Source organism: Dermochelys coriacea, chromosome 1 (assembly GCF_009764565.3).
Source record: "Dermochelys coriacea isolate rDerCor1 chromosome 1, rDerCor1.pri.v4, whole genome shotgun sequence".
Taxonomy (NCBI): domain Eukaryota; kingdom Metazoa; phylum Chordata; order Testudines; family Dermochelyidae; genus Dermochelys; species Dermochelys coriacea.
Window position 1 is genome coordinate 251,149,445 of NC_050068.2, and position 19,129 is coordinate 251,168,573.

Sequence of the window (19,129 nt, forward strand, 5' to 3'; positions counted from 1 at the left end):
TCTTAGCCCTTAGAGGGGCAGTACCAGGGTCAGAACATAAGAACGGCCATACTGGGTTAGACCAAAGGTCCGTCTAGCCCAGTATCCTGTCTTCTGACAGTGGCCAATGCCAGGTGCCCCAGAGGGAATGAACAGAACAGGTAATCATCAAGTGATTCATTCCTTGTCGCCCATTCCAACTTCTGGCACACAGAGGCTAGGGACACCATCCCATGCCTATGCTGGCTAATAGCCATTGATGGACCTATCCTCCATGAATTTATCTAGTTCTTTTTTGAACCCTGTTATAATTTTGGCCTTCACAGCATCCTCTGGCAAAGAGTTCCACAGGTTGACTGTGGATTGTGTGAAGAAATACTTCCTTTTGTTTTAAACCTGCTGCCTATTAAACCTCTTTTTAGGAGAAAGGAGTATTTGTATTGTATTCTCAGGTTCAGATGAGAGGTCTGGCAATGATCTTTCTAGTGACAGATGTCATGTCTGGGTCTTCTGTTTACCACTGGACCACATAATCTACCCCAGCTTCTGGAAGTGTTCAGTAAGCAGTGCTTTAAAGGAAAGTGTTTGGGGGATGGGAACTATAATGCACTTGACCAAATGTGCAGTGCTGTGCGTGGTGAAGCTGAGGCAAATTTCTTTCTTCACCTCTTCCTGAAGCAGGAGGTACAGTTACCCATAGACTCACCTTAGCTTGCATAGTTTTCCAGTATTGTTAGTGGTCAAAAGATTAGACATCTTTCTCTTAAAAAAAAAAATCCAACCCCGATATTTTTCTCTCTGGCCTTCTGCTGGTGAACCATCCTCAGACTGATTATGTTGCATGAAGAAGAATTGGTTAGCTCTAAGTTTACTGCCTTTAGTCCCATTGTTCTTGTATTTTGGGACATTCCAAAAATGGGGAGACACATTTTTTTCATTACACGTGCCATAATGCTGAATACCTTGACCAAGTCCTGAGGCAGGAGGTGTCTCTTACTATGTGTTTGTACAGTTCTTAAAACAAAGGGGTCCCACTCTCTCTTTGAGGACTTCAGATGCTACCATTAATACAACCAGCACATGATGATTTTCCTTTCCAGGCTAGGTAATCTCAGTCTTGAAATAGCCATCAAAAGCTCTCATCATATTTAAGTCCTGCTGTGTTCATTGCCTTTCTCTGGACCTTTCCAGACCCAAGTGCAGGAGCTGCAACTCTGGCTGGTCCTTGCCAGAATGTGCAAGTGGAGGAGAGGCTTTCCCCCCCCCCCCCCCGCTCCCAGTACAAGTACCCTTACAGGTATGTGGATGGCTCAGCTGGCATTAGGGCAGTTCTGTACTGGCACATCAGCCTTTGGCTCCCTACGGTAAGGGAGAGCCTAGCCCAGTAAGAGCAGATATCTAGTACAATGCACCTCTTGAAATGTTGTTGCTTTTCTAGAATGTTCATAGATTTTAAGGGCAGAAGGCCCTAGATTTCGATGGATTGCTGAGTGCACTGAGCCCAATCCCTTGTCTGGCTAAAACTCCAAATCCAGACTGGCTGCTTTTCTGGAAGGCAAGACTGCAAGGGATAGAGTTTCCACCACATCCCTTGGTAGTTTGTTCCAAAGGTTACTCTTCCTCTCTGTTAAAAAATTGTGCCTTTTTTCTAATGTGTATTTCTAATGTTTTTATAAGGTATTTTAAAAGAATTAGCTACCCTAGCCTTTTCTGGATGACTGCCACCTTAGTCCTCACTAGCAATTGAACTGGGCACCTCCAGAATTAAGAGCATGCATGCCTTCAGTTTGAGCTAAAACCTAAATCCCCTACTTCCTCTATGGATGGAGCACACATAAAACAGTGGGCTACATCTGTGCAATAAGAGCCTTCTTCCCCAGCCAATCAGATCCCTGCTTTCATATTCCTGTTTTTCTCATTGTCCGTCCTGAAGAGAATCCAGGCAGGCTCTACCAATTTCCATTGCTTTTGCAATGCTGAGGCAGCATTCTTGCTCATTCTAGATCAGGGTTCATTAGTTTGCTCTTGGCATACGCAGGCAGTAATTTTGCCGTTAGTTTATGGATAGGGTCTGGGTTGCTATAACCCCCGAATTAGTGTTCCGTAGTTTCCTCAGATAATGAGTGTTTAGTGAGGGCAGTTCATTAAAGACAGACTTTTAAAAATGACAAAGAAAAGTCTGTTTGTCCTGCTGGGAGAACTACTCATTGACAAAGGACGTTTTAGTTTAGAGCAGAATTTGCTAACGGTCCCCTGGAGAATTGTTTACTGAGACCAATTTAAATCCAGCTTTCTCAGGATGTGAGCAGAAAAATCACATCAGTATGAAAACTGTTTCTTGAGCTGGTTTCCAATTTGCCCACCTTGCAGGTTCACAGCAGAGGCCAAACTGCAGCAGCATCCCTTCACCTACCTCCCGTTTGGAGCAGGACCTCGCAGCTGCATTGGCATGAGGATGGCTTTGCTGGAGATAAAGATGACCCTGCTGCGGATCTTGCAGAAGTTCAAATTTGAAACCAGTCCCGAGACCCAGGTTTGTATATGTGGAAACTTATGGACGACACCTGTCAACTCTCTTGTGAACTGACAGACTGTTCTATAGGCAGCCAGTGATGTGACATAGACCAGTCATGCAAAAAAAACTAACAGGCACATGTGTATAATCAAAGTGGCAGCAGGGCTGAATCACATTACTTTAATCAAAATATAATTGGATTTGTCATTTAGCAAATAAAACAAACTTCTATAAACCATAGAGCCTACAGCCCAGATCTCTGCTGGTATGAATAGTCTATGTCAGTTTACACCAGTGTGTTTATCAGAGTACGTTGGTACTTCTGTGTTTGCACCTACTGTATATTTAGCAGCTCTAGAGCTTATGGAAGTTTATTTTATTTAGATTTGTAAGATACCTGGGCATCCACTGCCTAACCTAAAAAAAAAATTATTTTTACCATTCTACTGCCAACAACTGGCTATAAAAAGGACACTTTACAACTTCCATGACGTCTGTATGAGTTAATCTGAAACTGAAAGTATCAATTTGTATTTGTGAATCTTTTACACGCGCGCACTGTGTGAAAGCGAGTACATGTATAAAATATGTAATTTATTTTCTCTTTTTCAGATTCCTTTGCAGTTGGCATCTGTATCGTCACTAGCACCAAAAAACGGAGTTTATGTTAAGATAGCACCTCGATAGAGCAAACCCCCCATTCTGAAAGCCTCCAAGGTGATCCATTGTTCAGTGGCTCGCCGCTAGATTGGGGGTAACATTTTCAAAAGTACTTAAGTGACTTGGGAGCCTAAATCTCATTGAAAGTCAATTGGACTTTAAATGTGTGGGCCAAAATCCCGCTGATTTTCAATGAGACTCAGGCTCCTAAGTCACTTTTGAAAATGGCACTTAACTACTTCGGAAAGTTTTCCCCAAGCACATGACTGTGAATAGTCTCTGAAAAAGCCTCCCACTTTTCATCAGCCTTAGTTGTCATAACAGGGCCCACTTCATTTTACTTATCTACATGGGAGTTTGTCCAGGCTCCAGTCTTAGCAGTCTGCACTTCCTCACCTTCAGTAGATTTTTATAAGATGTTGAACAATCGCTTGTTAGCTAACACGTTTTAACAACAGACCTTTAAATCCGAGTCTCAAACTCTGAAAGAAAACATGTGTGGTGGTAACAGCAAGGACTAGGAATCAGGACACCTGGATCCTACTCCGAACTCTGCCGTTGACCGATCTTGAGCAGACAGCCTAACCTCACGGTACCTGTCAAATGAAGATAATGCTTATTCACCTTTTGTAAAGCGCTCTGAGACATTTGGATGAAATGTGCTCATATTATCCTCTAACTTTTGTTACAATGGATTTAAAAATAATGGTAAATGTCTGTACAGCATTTAAGTTCCTATAAGCAGGACCAGACCAAAGAATGTTGTAGACTGCTATTAAGTTTTGTCCGTTCCTGAATAGTATTTAGAGAACCTTGGAATATACAAGTTTGAAGTGTTTAGGAGAACGCGGGGAATTTTAGGGTTGACCTGAAGATGTTGGCACAGCAGTTTTCCCAGCATGGCATGACGCTTTTCCTTTCTATGCATTTCAGTTGGCACTATACTTGGTCAAAGGAAATGAAGGAGGCTGCATGAGCTAGTGCTTAAAGCCAAGGATTGGGAGCCAAGAAGATCAGTTCCAATAGCTACACTAACTCATTAGGTGACCCTGCAGCAAGTCACTTCACCAACTTGTGCCTCACTCAATCCACATAGGGAAAGAATGTGGGTGAATGCTAGGCCCAGCGGCTGCCTGCATGTCTTCACAGTCAAAGCAGCACTTATTTGATTCTTCAGGACTGTTTGCCCACAGCATCTGCAGTAGCTAAAAGCAAATTTTTCCTTGTTTGGCATTTTTCCATATTTGCACACATGGACCAAACGGTCTCTTCCGCTGCATCCTGGCCCACCCCAGCAATGGCTCAAACTAAAGTTTTGGGGGGCACATGATACCTAGATAGAGGCAGAAAGTTTACTCCATACCCAACCCTAGGTAGAAAATTGAGAAAAAGGAAGAAAGTTATCATAGGCCCAAGTTTTTGTGTGTGTCCCTGTTGCAGGCTCCTATGTGGGCTAGTGGAGTGTCACTGAGCATCCTTCAAACTGGGACACTGACCATTACAGCTGCAGCATGATTAGAATTCCCAGCAGCTTCTACTGCTTCTTAAGCCTCAAGGAACTGTGGCCCAGATCCTCAGAGGTATTCCACTGATTTCAGTGGAAGTCAACAAGCCTAAACACCTTTGAGGATGTGGGCACTTGTCCCTTCCCAGGCAGACTAGCAGCACCGATGACATTACAGATCACTAGAGGAAGTTCTATCCACTGAAGAAGGTAGGTCTCAGTTGGAGAGTAAGGTGGTAAGAGGCAGCCTTCCAAGTGTTTGGGGGAGATGTATATTATTTTCTTTAAACATAGGGCCCTACTTTTGTTTCCATTGCGGGCTGAGATCATGAACAAGAGGAAAGGAGGAGGTTGGTGAAGTTTATTCGTTTTGCCAAAAAATAGGTTATTTCCTCCACTGTGAAATTAAATTTCCTGACGTTCCAGTCAGCTGAGCACTCATGAGTACTTTAAAAAAGCCCAGTGAGCTTTTGATTAAACTTAACCTCAGACTGCCCTTTAAAAAAGAACATCTGTTGGGAGGGAGGGAAAGCCACGCTGGTGCTCTTTGGGCCTCAGCTGAACCAGTCACACTTCTTTTCTAAAGCTATGCTACAGGAAACACCATCACTCCTGCATGGTATACACAAACCAGCTGCAATATATTTTTCTGCTGCTGCGTGAAAGTTCTCTGCAGATACGGTACAAATGATATTGAGTAAGGAGCTCAATTATAAGACTGCTGCTGCTCCATGATTCCTATCTACAGTTTCTTGCTTGCATATGGCACATTGAGACTGGTATGATTGGCACATGCTGCTTTCACCTCTTGCTGGTCATTGTGACCACACTTTTAAAATTCATGCTCTCATTTTCTTAACCAAGGCTTGTGTTTATTTCTGTGATGGGATTTTCTTCTAGCTTGAGTTCTAGCATAGTAACTGAGGATTATAGCCCTGATAGTTAATGCTCCATCCATACTCCAGCCTTGCCATGCTGGAGTTTAAATGACTCAGTGTGCCTAGGAAATGAGATATTGAATTAATGGTCTTATCTAAAAAGGTGCAGCATGCACCTCTATGCACAATTTTGCCTCAATTTTTTCAATAGCATATTATTTGTGATTGTGATTCTAAATTATATCTGTAAACTGGAATAGTATAGGGTAGTCTCATTAAAGATTTTTCCCATCCATTTGACTTAAAGAAAAAAGTGTTTGTCCTTTACTGTGTTCTTGCTATCTACAGCAGAAAGTCAGCCTCCAAGTTTTCTTCCTACAGCATTCTCCTGCTTCCCCTCCTCCCTGCCACCTGTGGACTGTAGGTCTTCCCTTTCTTCATTTTTGAACACACACATTAGAGCCTAAACCCTCTTAGTTATACACTTTACCAGATCATCTATTTATTGCCATAGTTATCCAAGGAACTGGAGCTACTACAACATGTCCCCTGGAATTTAAAAATTATTGTAAGAAAACAGATCAGCGTAACTGATATGGTGCATTGGGTTCTAAGGCATGGAAACAGGCATCACTGAAGGGAGTTGAGTTGTCAGAAACTTATAACTGATACGTATATTGCCACTCAAATGCAAGTTAGTGGCTTAACTAACAATATAGTGACTGTCTTGCAAGACTTTTCAGCTACTATGTTAATACCAGCTTGCCCATCCCTGAATACAGTGCTGATTGCAAAGGAAGTAAGTGCCAACTGTAGTGACTTGTCCATTTTGAGGTAGCCAGTTTTTCCCCACAGGTGCATGTTAAGCCAGAATTCTGAATCTGAAAGTTAATCACCATTTGTTAATTCTATTTGGAGGCAGTCAGTGGCTTTGGACTAGTATGGCAACCAGAAGGTTAAGAGGGAGAGAGGATGCTTCGGGACAAATGAAGAGTCCTGCACACCACTGTTTCCTTTTAAATGGTAGTTGCTGGCCTGGTAACCCCTAACTTGGTTATACAACAGCACTTAATGAGCCTCACTCCACCGCTGTCCTTGTAGTGTTCTGCATCATAACTGATGAAACATGGTGGGGAGATGAGCTCATCTTTGCCATCAAACTATGCCCTGAGGGTCTGAAAAGGGATAATAAATGACACTGCAAGCTGCCCTTCTGATGTTGCTCCCTCTCCTCACAGAGATGAGATACATGAAGCTGTCATTCCCTCAAGGCAGCTTTTCCAATCCCATCTGCCACTTTTCTGGAAAAGGGGATGAGGGAAAAACAGCAGCCTGCCCCTAAAGCTGAGCTTCCTATCAAGACACACGATAAGAGGAGGAGAAGCAGAGAAACAGCTTCTTGGCTGCCAAAGCCTGCAGGTGCACCTGTTACTGGGACATAACTGGAATTGGACATGTTGTTGAGCTGATTTGTTAGAAATTTGAAGTAGTTTGGAACTTTTCCTCATGGTAACACAGCAGAGAAGCCCAGCTGCACTGGCTGCTGCTGTGGAAGCAGATAGAACTTCAGGAGGCAGGGGCGGGCAAATGTTTTGGATGGTGGACCATGAATGCTCATGAAGTTGGGGTGCGGGTTCTGGCTGGGGATGAGGGGCTTGGGGTACAGGAGGGTGCTCCAGGCTGGGATCAAGGGGTTTGGCGGGTGGGAGGGGGAAATCAGGGCTGGAGTGCAGGAGGAGGTCGGGGGCAGGCTCCAAGCAGCGCTTATTTCAAGCAGCTTCAGGAAGCAGCGGCATGTCCCCCGCTCCGGCTCCAACGGGGAGGCGCAGCCAGGCGGCTCTGCGTGTTGCCCTGTCTGCAGGCGCCACACCCACAGCTTCCCTTGGCCGTGGTTCCTGGCCAATAGGAGCTGTGGGGGCAGCACTTGGGACAGGGGCAGTGTGTGGAGCCCCCTGGCTACCCCTACAGGTAGGAGCCAGACTGGGGACATACCACTGCTTCCAGGAGCCGCGTGGAGCCACATCATGCATGGAGCGGGGCAAGCCCTCGACCCCGGTCTCCGGTTGGAGCTCAAGGACTAGATTAAAACATCTGACAGGCTGCAGGTTTGTTTTAAAATTACATGTGACTACTTTAGAACAGGTCCTAGTCACTTCCAGACAGATGACAGAAAGCAAAGACTAACAATGAAACATCTTCAGGGAATTCACATTTTGCAATCAATGATAAAATCTGTCACTTTAAGAGTGTATTTTTATATAACTGTATTGGGATAGAGAACCTTGCCAACGTAGTAGTTCACAAAGCACTTTTCGGGAGGGGGAATTACTATTACTCTGGATTACACATGAAATTTTATCTACTTTAAGGAAAATTCTGCAGCATAGTAGAAAGTCACTTCACAAAATAAATATTTTATTACATTTTCTGCTTTCTATTCTCTGAGTAAAATGGAATTTCCTCCTGAACTTTACCATAGATGCTGATTTGTTTAACGTTTATTTATTGTTCCCTGGGCCTTAATAATAGCACCTGTATTGGAAGGGTTAGAGGTCAACTAATAAAGCTGAATCTCTCATCCCTTGTTATTGAGGAAAGTTATGCAGCAGGCAACAGGGAACAAGCTAATTTCTTTTAGACAGACATCAAGTTGGATCTCAGAGATGCTTGCTCTCTGCCTGGCTGCAGTTTGCCACCCCTATTCAAGCAGTTGGCAGGATTTCCTCAATTGTTAGTATCTTTAAACCTGAGCTGACTCCCACAGCAATACTCACTTAAAAATGGAGAAGGCATCTGGAAACCATTCAAGGCACTTTTGAGCAAGAGGCCTGACCTATTTACTGTTCAGTTTCTATGACATGCACTGATCCAATGTTTAATTAAGTACCCCCTAACAGCTGTCTAACCTCCAAATTTCCCTGACCTGCCTCCCAAAATGAAGTACTTTAACTTGAGCCACAGAGGTCTCCCGTTACCTCCACTTTCACGATTGCTGATGTCCTCTCCTTAAGATGGCCCTGTGTCCATGCTCCTAGGTCCTGCCTTGCGTGAGAGTCTGACCGCCTCTGGAAATCTTTCCTTAAAAGTCCCCACTTCTAATCCAAACATTAACAAAACTCTACACAACACAGACAGAGCTGTCTCCCTCTCATGTATAAACAGAGCTGGCCTTCACTCAGCCCTCAGATCAGGCCCTGGCTGCAGGTATCAGACCTGGCAATAACCCAAGATGAAATGCTCACACCTCTCCTGTCACTCCCCACATGATTCTTAGCTTACAGCTAAGATAGGACTGTTATCAAAGCCCTATAAATCAAGGCAGAAGCTGAATATCATTGCAAGCCTGAAATACTAAGTCAACAGGTAGACTCAGTTTCCATAATATAGACAACAGGCTGGTCATAAAAGGCCAAGGTACCCTACTGTGCTGCAGACTGCACTACTGTCAAGCCAGTTTTCTTTTTAGCTCACCCTCCCTATGCCTTCACAGGATAGGGCTGTTGGCAGAAACCCATATAACCTAACCTCTCTATTATCCCACTCTAGAACACCACTCACACACGTTCCAAACAATCGAGAGCGATGGCTATCGCTTGAGACAGTCAACATACATTTGCATTAATTTAGGTTTCATATGAAGTACCTTTTTTTAAAAGCCAATCATTTCCAACTGCACTGTAAACCTAGAGAACACTACAGACTCCCTTAGTTTGTAAGAACTTGAACATGTAAGTTCACTAGAACCCAAAAGTGCAATTCATGCTGCTATTTTCAGTACCCGAGATGAAAAAAGCAACAAAGCCTGTTTTTCCCCGGGGTGGAGGGAGAAGCTTCCTCAGCCTTTGAAAATTTACAATAAAAACTGCTCTGCTTTGCATGGAAGACATTCACTGTGAATCTTTTGTTGCTTCTTACCACAGTAAGAAACAAGGATTCACCTAGTTAGAAACATTAAAGAGGATTAGAGGATACAAAGAGGCCGCTATTTGAGTAAAACCTTAATCAGTTTTTGGTTCAAAATATTTTAATTTGCATTAAAAAAAGAGGAGCCATACATATTGCTACAGAAGGTAACATACATACGGCTGAGAATAAGAAGATTCAATTTCAGTTTCAAACATTAAAAACATCGAGAACAAGGGCTACAGATTGCTTCCAGTTAGACATTTTTCCTCATAGGCACTTAGAATATATGACTAGCCAATACATTTACTGTCACTGAAAGACAGCTGCTGTAACCCCACCATTCCCAACAATTACAAAGGAGAGTAAGGATCCTGAGTAGTAGTCTCCTCTCTCCAAGCAATGCAAATGTTAAGCTTCAGTCACCAATATCATGATTGTAAATGAGAAGTATACAGCTGCTTACATTTCCAGGTACCAATAAAAGTCATATTATACCCTCCCCTACCAGGACAAACATGTACGGAGAGTGAAAGCTATGGAAAGCTTTAGTGGTTCATCCAGAATTCTCACAGCTCTATAGTAACGCATTCATTAGTTGCAGCAGCGTCATTACAAAACTAAGTAGCTCAGCTTTTCACAGCTGTTCACAGCTGATCAAAGCACTATAGTTTATTTTGTGTATATACAGACAGTCTTACTGACATACAAGGACGAGCAACCTTTAATCTGTCCTTGCTATGCTTCCAGCTTTAGCACTTGCTTCCAATCTTTACCAGAAGATAGGTAGAGAAGTCAGAAGAAATCCATGCAGAGTAAGTAATTAGTGATAATAAGAGGCATTATTAGGATTTTGAAGTTTCTTCTGCTCTCCCATATTGCAGCAGGCTTTTGGACAGAACTTTACCCTGCACATAAATACACCCCGGAAGGGAATGTATTAAAAATCTAGGCTTAACTTTTCATTCACACATTAGTCAACAGGTGGAAGGGGAAAGCCTCCCAGATGCAAGGAAAGCTCAGAAGTGCAGTTCTATTCTGAAATGCAACTACTGTATGTGAAATGGTACATTTACTCAGTCTATCCGTTCCTTGCATTTATAAGAACTAGAAAGTTGATTTCAGTGTCAGAGTTTTGATTGCTTTTGACTCTTGTTAACATACAGGAATGAATAGAGCCAAGATAAATAGTGAACTAGATTCTATCCTTTCTGATACATCAACAGAATTGTTTTCTATATTCCAATTACAGGACCAATCACTTAAACCTGTATAGCCCCCACAGAATATAGTGGGTTTGCACAGATGTCACTGAAGGCAAACGACATGACCTATGAACCTTTATTACTGGCATTGATGATGGAGGAGGAGGAAAGAACCTCACTCAATGCTTAGATCCCCAAGTTGAGTTTGCAGGGCTGACAGCAAGGAAAAACAGCCTTGTAAAAACTTTTAACCTGGAGCCACAAAGACAATAAACATGATCCCCACACTGATTCTTAAAGAAGAATCATGCTTTTAAAAAAATGAAAATGTGTATCTATATACCACCTCTGACAACTAGGAACAGATAAGAGCAGAAAGCTGTAGCAGCCACATCTCTCACACCATGTCAGAAAAACATCAATTCTACAGGCAAGTGTAAAAGAGAAAAGAGTAAGAAAGAGAAGTTCTTAGATGTTTTGTCTGAAGTAGTTCTGCTGGAGAGGAGAAAGAACACACAGCAACTGTTCCAGTGTCCCATCTTACACACCTAAGCTTGCTGCTGTTCCAACCAAATCACCACAAAGCCTGAGTCAAACTCTTGTAACTACACAGATTCAAAGCTTCCTGGGTTATTTTATTTGTAACCCACATTTGGGGCTTAGCAGGCCTGAGGTATTAGGAGGAGAAACCTTTAGCAAGTAGAGGGATGTAGGTCACCCTGATGTGGTAGCAGTGATCCACAGGAGGGCCATGTATGCAACAGTCCTCAGGGAACTATTAAAAAAATTGCTTGCCCGCAAGAAGCCTTTTGCAGATTCTGCCCTGGCTAACTAGTTTCACAGCTAACTTCACTAGGGGAGAACTAATGAAGACATAATTCCTTTTATTTTTAAGAATTTCATACGACATCGCAACCACCTGCTTTTCTATTACTTCATCTCACAGTGCAAGAATGAGATAAACATCTACTGGATTAATTAAATCCCCCAGAACAGACTAACAGTGGGAAAAACAAGTTAGCCTCACTAGAGAAACTTAGGAATAAAGACTGGATTTTAAAAACTCATAAAAATACTATCAAAAAGAAAAGGAGTACTTGTAGCACCTTAAAAAGAAAAGGAGTACTTGTGGCACCTTAGAGACTAACAAATTTATTAGAGCATAAGCTTTCGTGAGCTACAGCTCACTTCATCGGACTCACGAAAGCTTATGCTCTAATAAATTTGTTAGTCTCTAAGGTGCCACAAGTACTCCTTTTCTTTTTGCGAATACAGACTAACACGGCTGCTACTCTGAAACTTGTGGCACCTTAGAGACAAACAAATTTATTTGAGCATAAGCTTTCGTGATGCATCCGATGAAGTGAGCTGTAGCTCACGAAAGCTTATGCTCAAATAAATTTGTTAGTCTCTAAGCTGCCACAAGTATTCCTTTTGTTTTTGCGAATACAGACTAACACGGCTGCTACTCTGAAACCTGTCATAAAAATACTATGTCTTTTCTAAAATTTCTTAAGATACTCAGCTCTGCTTACTGTTACAAGGAGAGGATGGAGAGTCTACATATGTAGAAAATGTACTGGGCATATTTTATTACACAAAAAACTCTCCTCAGTTAGGTCAATTCCGAAAATAAGCAGCATGTGCAGCCATTGACAGAGCAGTTGCCACCGCCTGGTCCATGTATTCGATCAGATACTCAGGATAAATCTGATGTTTCTCAAAGATGACGAAGATAGACGGATTCGAAAGGCTATTCACGCAGCTGTCATAGAAATCGTTTCCGCTGTCCTTGGCGGGAGGACGAAGATAGGAAGACCTACCAAGGGTAAAGTCCCCCACCAAGACCCGAGCCAGAAACATGGTCTTGATGTTTGAGGCCGTCTTGCTATAGTTATCAGAGTACGATGCATCCCTTGCAAAGTAGCTTCCTGCAGTAGACAAAGATAAAGTTGGTAAGATTGCTGGCTTCCTGGAATACACTGAGAAAAAAACCCTAATCTTTACTGAGAGAATGAATCAGAAGCTGGTGAGAGATTTGTAAATAATTTCATGTGTGTTGGGCATCCTTTCCAGCATAATTTATCATTAGATATTACCACAATTTGATTTTTCACAAAACATGTTAGATATTACTAGTGGTTTTTTATTTTCTAATTCCTCTTTCTTAGAGTATGCTGTTTGCCCCCACACCCATCCCACCACACACACACAAAGCTTATAGTAACTTTTTGGAAGCTTGAAATTGAAGTATCTTTCCTTCCAAAATGTTCTAATCATCATAAGCAACCACTGGGTGAATAAACTCTGGAACGACAGATTACATGTTTAAAAAATTAAAGCCCATTCTGTTTCACTTGATATACGGATCCTTTGCTGTAAATAGGGCAGTGGCAGGGACTGTATCATTTTCCAGGGATGGAAGGAATACTGAAGCAGAGTGTAGTTTACTTGCATGGCATCAGAGACCAAGTAAATACCACTTCCTCTTGGAATTCAGAGAAGACAAGCCGCAGCTCCGGGGGGGGAGGAACACAGTCAGGCGTAAGGGGTCCAAGACTGAGGCCACAGCTGGGGGCAGGGGCAGGGCCAAGAGTGGCACCCCCGCTGGGGCTGACAGCTGGAGCCAGGAATAGAGCTGGCTGGCATTCCCTCCCTTCTCCCTGTGGGGGCTGGCCCAGACCCAGATGCATCCCCTCAAAAATTAATCCGCACCCCCCCTTGTGGGGTGCCCCCCCCAGTTTGCAGACCTCTGGTCTAGTTTGACCTCACGTATGACATAGGGCATAGAACTTCCCCACAATAATTCCTAAAGCAGATCTTTTAGAAAAAACACATCCAATCTTGATTTAAATATTGCCAGGGATGGAGACTCCATCAAACCCCTGGGAAGTTGTTCCAATAATTAATGATGCTCACTGCTAAAAATTCATACCTTAAATTTGGGTGGGTGACATATGTTGATTGGAAGCATTCCTGTCCCCTCTTCTTTCCACACAAATAAGTGGGTTTACACTGCAGTGTGGAGCACATACGCCAAGGTCTGTAGAAGTGCCTAAGCTCCAGCTGAGTGTGTTTGTTACATTGCCACATGAAGTGGTTAACGTTAACACTACCCATTTAGGCATACAGGTAACACCTAGCTCAGGTGAATGCCTCTTCCCTCTGCTATTCTCCAGTTCAAACTATTGCTGGGCTAGAGAAAGTTCTCTCTAAATCAAGGTTAGCAGAGCACAAGCTCGAGAACTACCTTTGCCATAAGCTGTCCCATGAAGACCACAGATTCTCCAGTCAAAGTTCTGCTGGCAGATGGCATCAATATGCTTTTTACTGGTCCCATGAAATAAGAGTTTTTCACACACATCTTTTCCTCCATTAGTCTTCAGCATTTGCTCTTTCTGCCTGTAATAAAAAGCATCGTCAAAATTCCACAGTGCAGAGCCGGATTATTTTAGCCAAACAGGTTCCAATGAGGCAGGCACTCAGATTATTTGTGATGAGTGTTACAGAGTGCTCAGATTTTGCAAAATATTTTAATACTTTTTTTAAATTGAGTAATTGCACAAAAGTATGCTTTTAAAAAGGCCTGCTTTAAACGGAAACAGAAGCGAGATGCACCGTGTACTCAAATATACCTGTGTAAGAACTTATAAGGCTCTAACTGTAGCCAAGAATAGAAACATTAGTCTTTCTTCCCAGCTAGTTGGATAAATATCTTGTGGGGGGGGGAGGTGGAATATCCCATGTACACCTTACTGACAGAAAGCCTAGTCAGAGGGGAGTTTGAAGTCATTCTGAACACTTGCAGAAATTCCCTAAACTAGAACTGTGAAAGTTCTGTGTGATGGAGTGTACCAACCCTGCACTGGGCCAACTGGGACAGACCAATCACTGTGGGCCCAGGAGGCCACGCCCTCTTTCCCCTACTGCACATGCTCCAAGTGGAAGAGCCAGATAAAAGGAGGCAGCCCAGCTCAGTCAGTGCTGTCTGTTGAGGAAGAGGATGTGTACTGCAGGCTCCTCCAGAGGGGCCAGTGACAGTCCAAGCTGTAGAGCCCATAGACCCAGATTATGCTGCGGGCAACTTGCCAACAGTGGAGACTGACCGGGACGCCAAGACGCCACCAGTTGAGGAGATGCCTGGGATGCAATTTGTGGTAGGAAGTGACCCAGGGGATGTAGTAGAAGCTGATGCCGAAACCCTTAGTGGGGAAATCCCCAGCTTCATAGGGCCCTGGGTCAGAACCTGGTGGAGTGGGAGGGACTGAGTTCCCCTACCACACCCCACAGACCAGTAGGTGTGGCTGCTGTTTGCTCTCAGTCCCAGTCCAGAGGCTCAGGGACTACAGACTCTTTGTCCTGTCCCGCCCAGAGGCTGCAGGTTGATTGCTATTCTGTCCTGCCCAGAGGGCCAGAATCCCAATTGCAACCGCCTGCCTCAGCCAGGAGTCTTGGGGGCTATTGACTGTTTGTTTGCTCAGCCCTGCCCAGGGTCCAGAGCCCACCACACTGCAATTACCTTATCTAACAGGGAAGCCTGACAACTAGGTGATGGGGTGTACGAGCCCTGCCCTGGGCCAGTGGGGTGGCCCAGCTTGACAAATAGTGTCTCCTGTCACACTCTTGTCATTTGCACTTGCAGATCTCTTTCACTGGCTGCCAAACTTCAGTTCTTGTGAAATGCAACTCATGGGAGATAATGCCTCTCCCCATCTGCAAGCAGTATCTCAGGGAGATGGGCTACTCCCACAGAGGGCTCTGAATAGCCGAGTAACTTCCATCTTGCCTGAGTTCTGCCTCAGCCAGCTGCAGATCTCAGCTAAGCAGTGGTCGAGCAAGTTCTAAAAAGCAGTCGTGCAGTAGTTTACATGGTGCATACTGGCTTCTCACACGGGACTCTGAACATAACTAATAGCAGCAAGTACTAACACCATGAAAATATACTAGAGCAATGTTTTACACATACCACTGATACACTTTCCAAAGAGTTGGGTTCTGAATTCTCTGAATCTCTTGAATGACTGTTTTGGGCATTGTGCGCTGAAAGTCAGCCTGGACCTTCTTGTATTCGTCAGAAGAGCTGAGAAGCTTGATCAGCTGTAAAAGAATACATATAAACCAATCTCCTATCTTTTACAGAGCCATCATAAACCACCACATTATTATTGCTCAAGTCCTGAATGCGGGTCAGGGGAGAGTGGTTCCTGCTTGTATTTTACCTTAGAAACACCATGAAATCAGCTTGAGCCTTCCTACTTTTACTGGAAGATTTGTTGAGGGTTTGTTGAGTGGGGGAATATTGTGAGTTGAAGATTCAACAAAAAACTTTCTTTCTCCAATATGTCAGTCACAGTAGCCAAATAGAGCTGGGGGATGAGGAAGTCACAAAACATTTGTCAACGTTTTTCCTTTTTTATTTCAAATTTTTGAAATGGGAAAAATTTCCCCTGCTCTTCTAAACAGATGTTAAAAAGCAAGACAAAAAACCCCATACAATTTAAGAAACTACTTCCTCCTCTCCATTGCTTGGCTTCATAATCAGGAACAAAAAGCTCAACCTTTCGCCCCTGCCACTCTTTAGATCATCTTTAATGTCCTGCCTTAGGAACAACATGCCTATCATCGCCTGCCAGTACACCCTACAGTGAAAACAAAATGCTGCACTCCCACCTGCTCCACCCAAGAACAGAAATAAAATAAGTTTGCCTCACCACCCGCAGCCATCTTGTATTGCTGAATTTAGTGCCAGTGCCCAAGAATGCATGAGCCCTTGGACCACAACCAAATCGAAAAAGAAGACAGCAGAACCAAATAAATTAAAATAACGGCACTGAAAAGCCTTGTGGGTCTGCCTCCCCTCTTTGATTGCTGGACATTAACCAGGCATTGTCTCTAGATTAATATAGTCACTGCTTCTTGATTAGGCCAAAGCCCTGAGCAATAAGGGATGCACAAGTGAACCCTTGCACCCCTACCGAGCCCCATTGACTTCAGCAAAGCTCTTGCAGGTAAAAAGATCCACCTTCCCCCATGTCAGTTTGATAGCAGTCACAAGATTGCAAATTACTAATATAGTAAGTACATCGTGTAAGGGATGGTCATTTACAAGGCAACATGCAACACTGAAATGAAGGTTGGTTATCTGTAACAGGAGCTCAAGATGGCTCTGCATATTCACACACGTGAAATAATGCACCACCACATGGTGCCTTGCAGTAGAACCTTCTTCTAGCAGCGTCAGCTAGAGCACTTTTACGGCACCCCCCTATCAGTATCACTTTGTCTGATCCATCAGATTCAGATAATTCTGATGCATAGAAATCAGCACTGATAACAGTGGCTGCTTTGCTCTTGTGCCTTATTTCCTTTGGTGTCACAATGGCTGTAATTGAAGGCACTGACTCCTCCAGTTATGACAGACTGATGAAATACATCTTCCTGGAACCGGTAGTGGACACTGAAGCCAACTCCATTCCTGCAGTTGCAGAGTTCTGAAACAGCTGGAAAGCAGTATGGCACGAGGTATGGAACTGGGAAGAGTAACTGAACTGTCGCTCATTCTTTCCATGAGAACTGGGGCAGTGGTATCCGACCATGTGGCCCTCGGTCCAGCCCTATATAGCCTTACAGGAGCTGCAGGAACCAGATACGGCCCCAACAGAGGATGCAGCTTCTTGGTACCCTTCAGTCTTTTGCTGCTGGGAACCACGGGGGCCAAAACTAGCTTTATGGATCTCAGATTGAAGGGATTGGATCCAGAGGGTCTGGCCTTGAAGGCTTCTTTCAGGACAAGGAGGTGCAGGTGAATCTCCCTATCCTTGCATGCTCTGAGAGTTACGAGCCACTCCGAAGGTGAATGTTCTTCTTTCAGGCACCATACACGATCAGACGTCATGGAGACAGCCAAGCAGGAAGCGCAGCTCTTAAATCCCAGCTTCTTCTGTTTCCTCAATTACACCATAACACAGAACCAAATAAGATCACTCACTAAACTGACCACTAACACTAACTATCTAACACAACAGAAGCTTTGGTTCCAAAGAGGTTCACATTGTCCAGGCACGCAGTTGGAAGGAAAATGAGGTGGTGAGGGCACTCTGCCCCTTATAAAGCCTCGCCCTCAGAATATGGCAATGCCAAGGGGAGGGGCATGAGAACACTCTAGCTGATATCGCTAGAAGAAGTTCTATCGGAAATCACCATAAGGTGATGCGATATCCCATAAGTGGAAATATGCCGAGTCTTTCGAAGAAGAGTCTACATTTTAAGAAAGCTGTATGTGGTCAGATAGAAAAACTTAAGAGCTCCATACCTGGTATCCCAATTCTGGTAAAGCTGATTTGTCCCAGTGAGCTGGAATGGATTCTTCCTGTGAATGCTCAACACCACTGTATTTTACAAGAGAAGAGGAGTTGTTGTTGTTGTTGTTGTTGTTGTTTTTTAAAATCATATTTAAGAGTATTACATTAGAAAGAGTTTTGCCTAATTTAGAATAAATAAAAGGTAACCCAATATATCCAGACATTTCAAAACTATCTTCAGTTCAGCATGCGTAACGTATCCTGTCAAGTGTTCCAAACCTTATGTCAGTTAATTAGGAACAGAGGTCCCAAGTCATCAAAGCACTTTGGTACATATCTAACTTTAAGCATGACAGAAGCCCTATTGATTTCAATGGGAACTATTTCCATGCTTAGAGTTGGGTTTGAGCCTAAGTGTTTTGCTGAATTGGGGCCTGAGCACATAAAATGACAGAAAAGCACTCAGAAAAGGAGTACTTGTGGCACCTTAGAGACTAACAAATTTATTAGAGCATAAGCTTTCGTGAGCTACAACTCACTTCATCGGATGCATCCGATGAAGTGAGCTGTAGCTCACGAAAGGTTATGCTCAAATAAATTTGTTAGTCTCTAAGGTGCCACAAGTACTCCTTTTCTTTTTGCGAATACAGACTAACACGGCTGCTACTCTGAAACCTGTCAGAAAAGCACTCAGTATCAATTGTTGATATGAGTTGCATCACCAAACTGAGCTCAAACTACCAATAGTTCTGGTGTAGGTCTTCAGTTCTCACACAAAGCCAACATTTAGGGGTTGTCTCTTCTGTTACCATTAAACTCACTTTGCTTGGGCCTTCTGCAGTTTTGAGTCCCAGTCTCCACAAGGTGAGAGTTTATGGTTTCCTTCCTACTGAGTCTAAACAATCTATCATTACGCATCCAATTCCACCTGCCTATGCAGGACTCAACCATATATGATATTTCCAAAGAACAGGTTAGAGATAGGGGATTCATACTGATATCAGAGAATTATGTGAAAAGACTGAAATGCTGAGCATATAAGCTTCCCCCCGCATGAACTCCTCTACTGCTTCAAAATACCAAAAACGTTATTTTCCAGTTCCTAACAGCCACAATATCAAGTTTGTCTTCAAATCCTGTTTGAATTTGATAGCAACAAAAGAATGATTGGTGATACCTATTAT

At 43.4% G+C, this 19,129-nt stretch overlaps 2 protein-coding genes and 1 long non-coding RNA gene across 16 annotated transcripts in view; 1 reads left to right on the forward strand and 2 right to left on the reverse strand.

Moving 5' to 3' along the window:
• TBXAS1 (thromboxane A synthase 1) overlaps positions 1-5,152 on the forward strand; it is a 333,339-nt gene extending 328,187 nt beyond the window's left edge. For 10 of the 12 annotated variants that reach the window (XM_043519073.1, XM_038398078.2, XM_043519054.1 and 7 more), the window contains 2 exons: positions 2,350-2,512; positions 3,107-5,152. In XM_043519073.1, coding sequence (XP_043375008.1) covers positions 2,350-2,512; positions 3,107-3,181 — 238 coding nt within the window. In that variant the 3' untranslated portion in view covers positions 3,182-5,152. The remainder of the gene's footprint in view (positions 1-2,349; positions 2,513-3,106) is intronic. The other 2 variants (XR_006282785.1, XM_043519097.1) reach the window with 2 other exon arrangements.
• Positions 2,660-5,655, reverse strand: LOC122461076. The gene is made up of 2 exons (XR_006282792.1): positions 5,519-5,655; positions 2,660-3,750 (listed from the first exon to the last, which is right to left on the reverse strand). It is a non-coding gene; the product is annotated as an uncharacterized LOC122461076 (long non-coding RNA).
• A 3,883-nt stretch (positions 5,656-9,538) lies between these two features.
• LOC119856483 (protein mono-ADP-ribosyltransferase PARP12-like) overlaps positions 9,539-19,129 on the reverse strand; it is a 37,517-nt gene continuing 27,926 nt past the window's right edge. The window contains exons 9-13 of one of the 3 annotated variants that reach the window (XR_006282782.1): positions 17,957-18,032; positions 15,611-15,741; positions 13,895-14,046; positions 12,140-12,575; positions 9,539-11,723 (exon numbers count right to left, since the gene is read on the reverse strand). Coding sequence is in view for 2 of the 3 variants with exons in the window: in XM_038404009.2 (XP_038259937.1) it covers positions 12,265-12,575; positions 13,895-14,046; positions 15,611-15,741; positions 17,957-18,032 (670 nt within the window). In the remaining variant the exon portion in view is untranslated. Of the gene's footprint in view, positions 12,617-13,894; positions 14,047-15,610; positions 15,742-17,956; positions 18,033-19,129 lie in introns of all 3 variants that reach the window. The other 2 variants (XM_038404009.2, XM_043519044.1) reach the window with 2 other exon arrangements.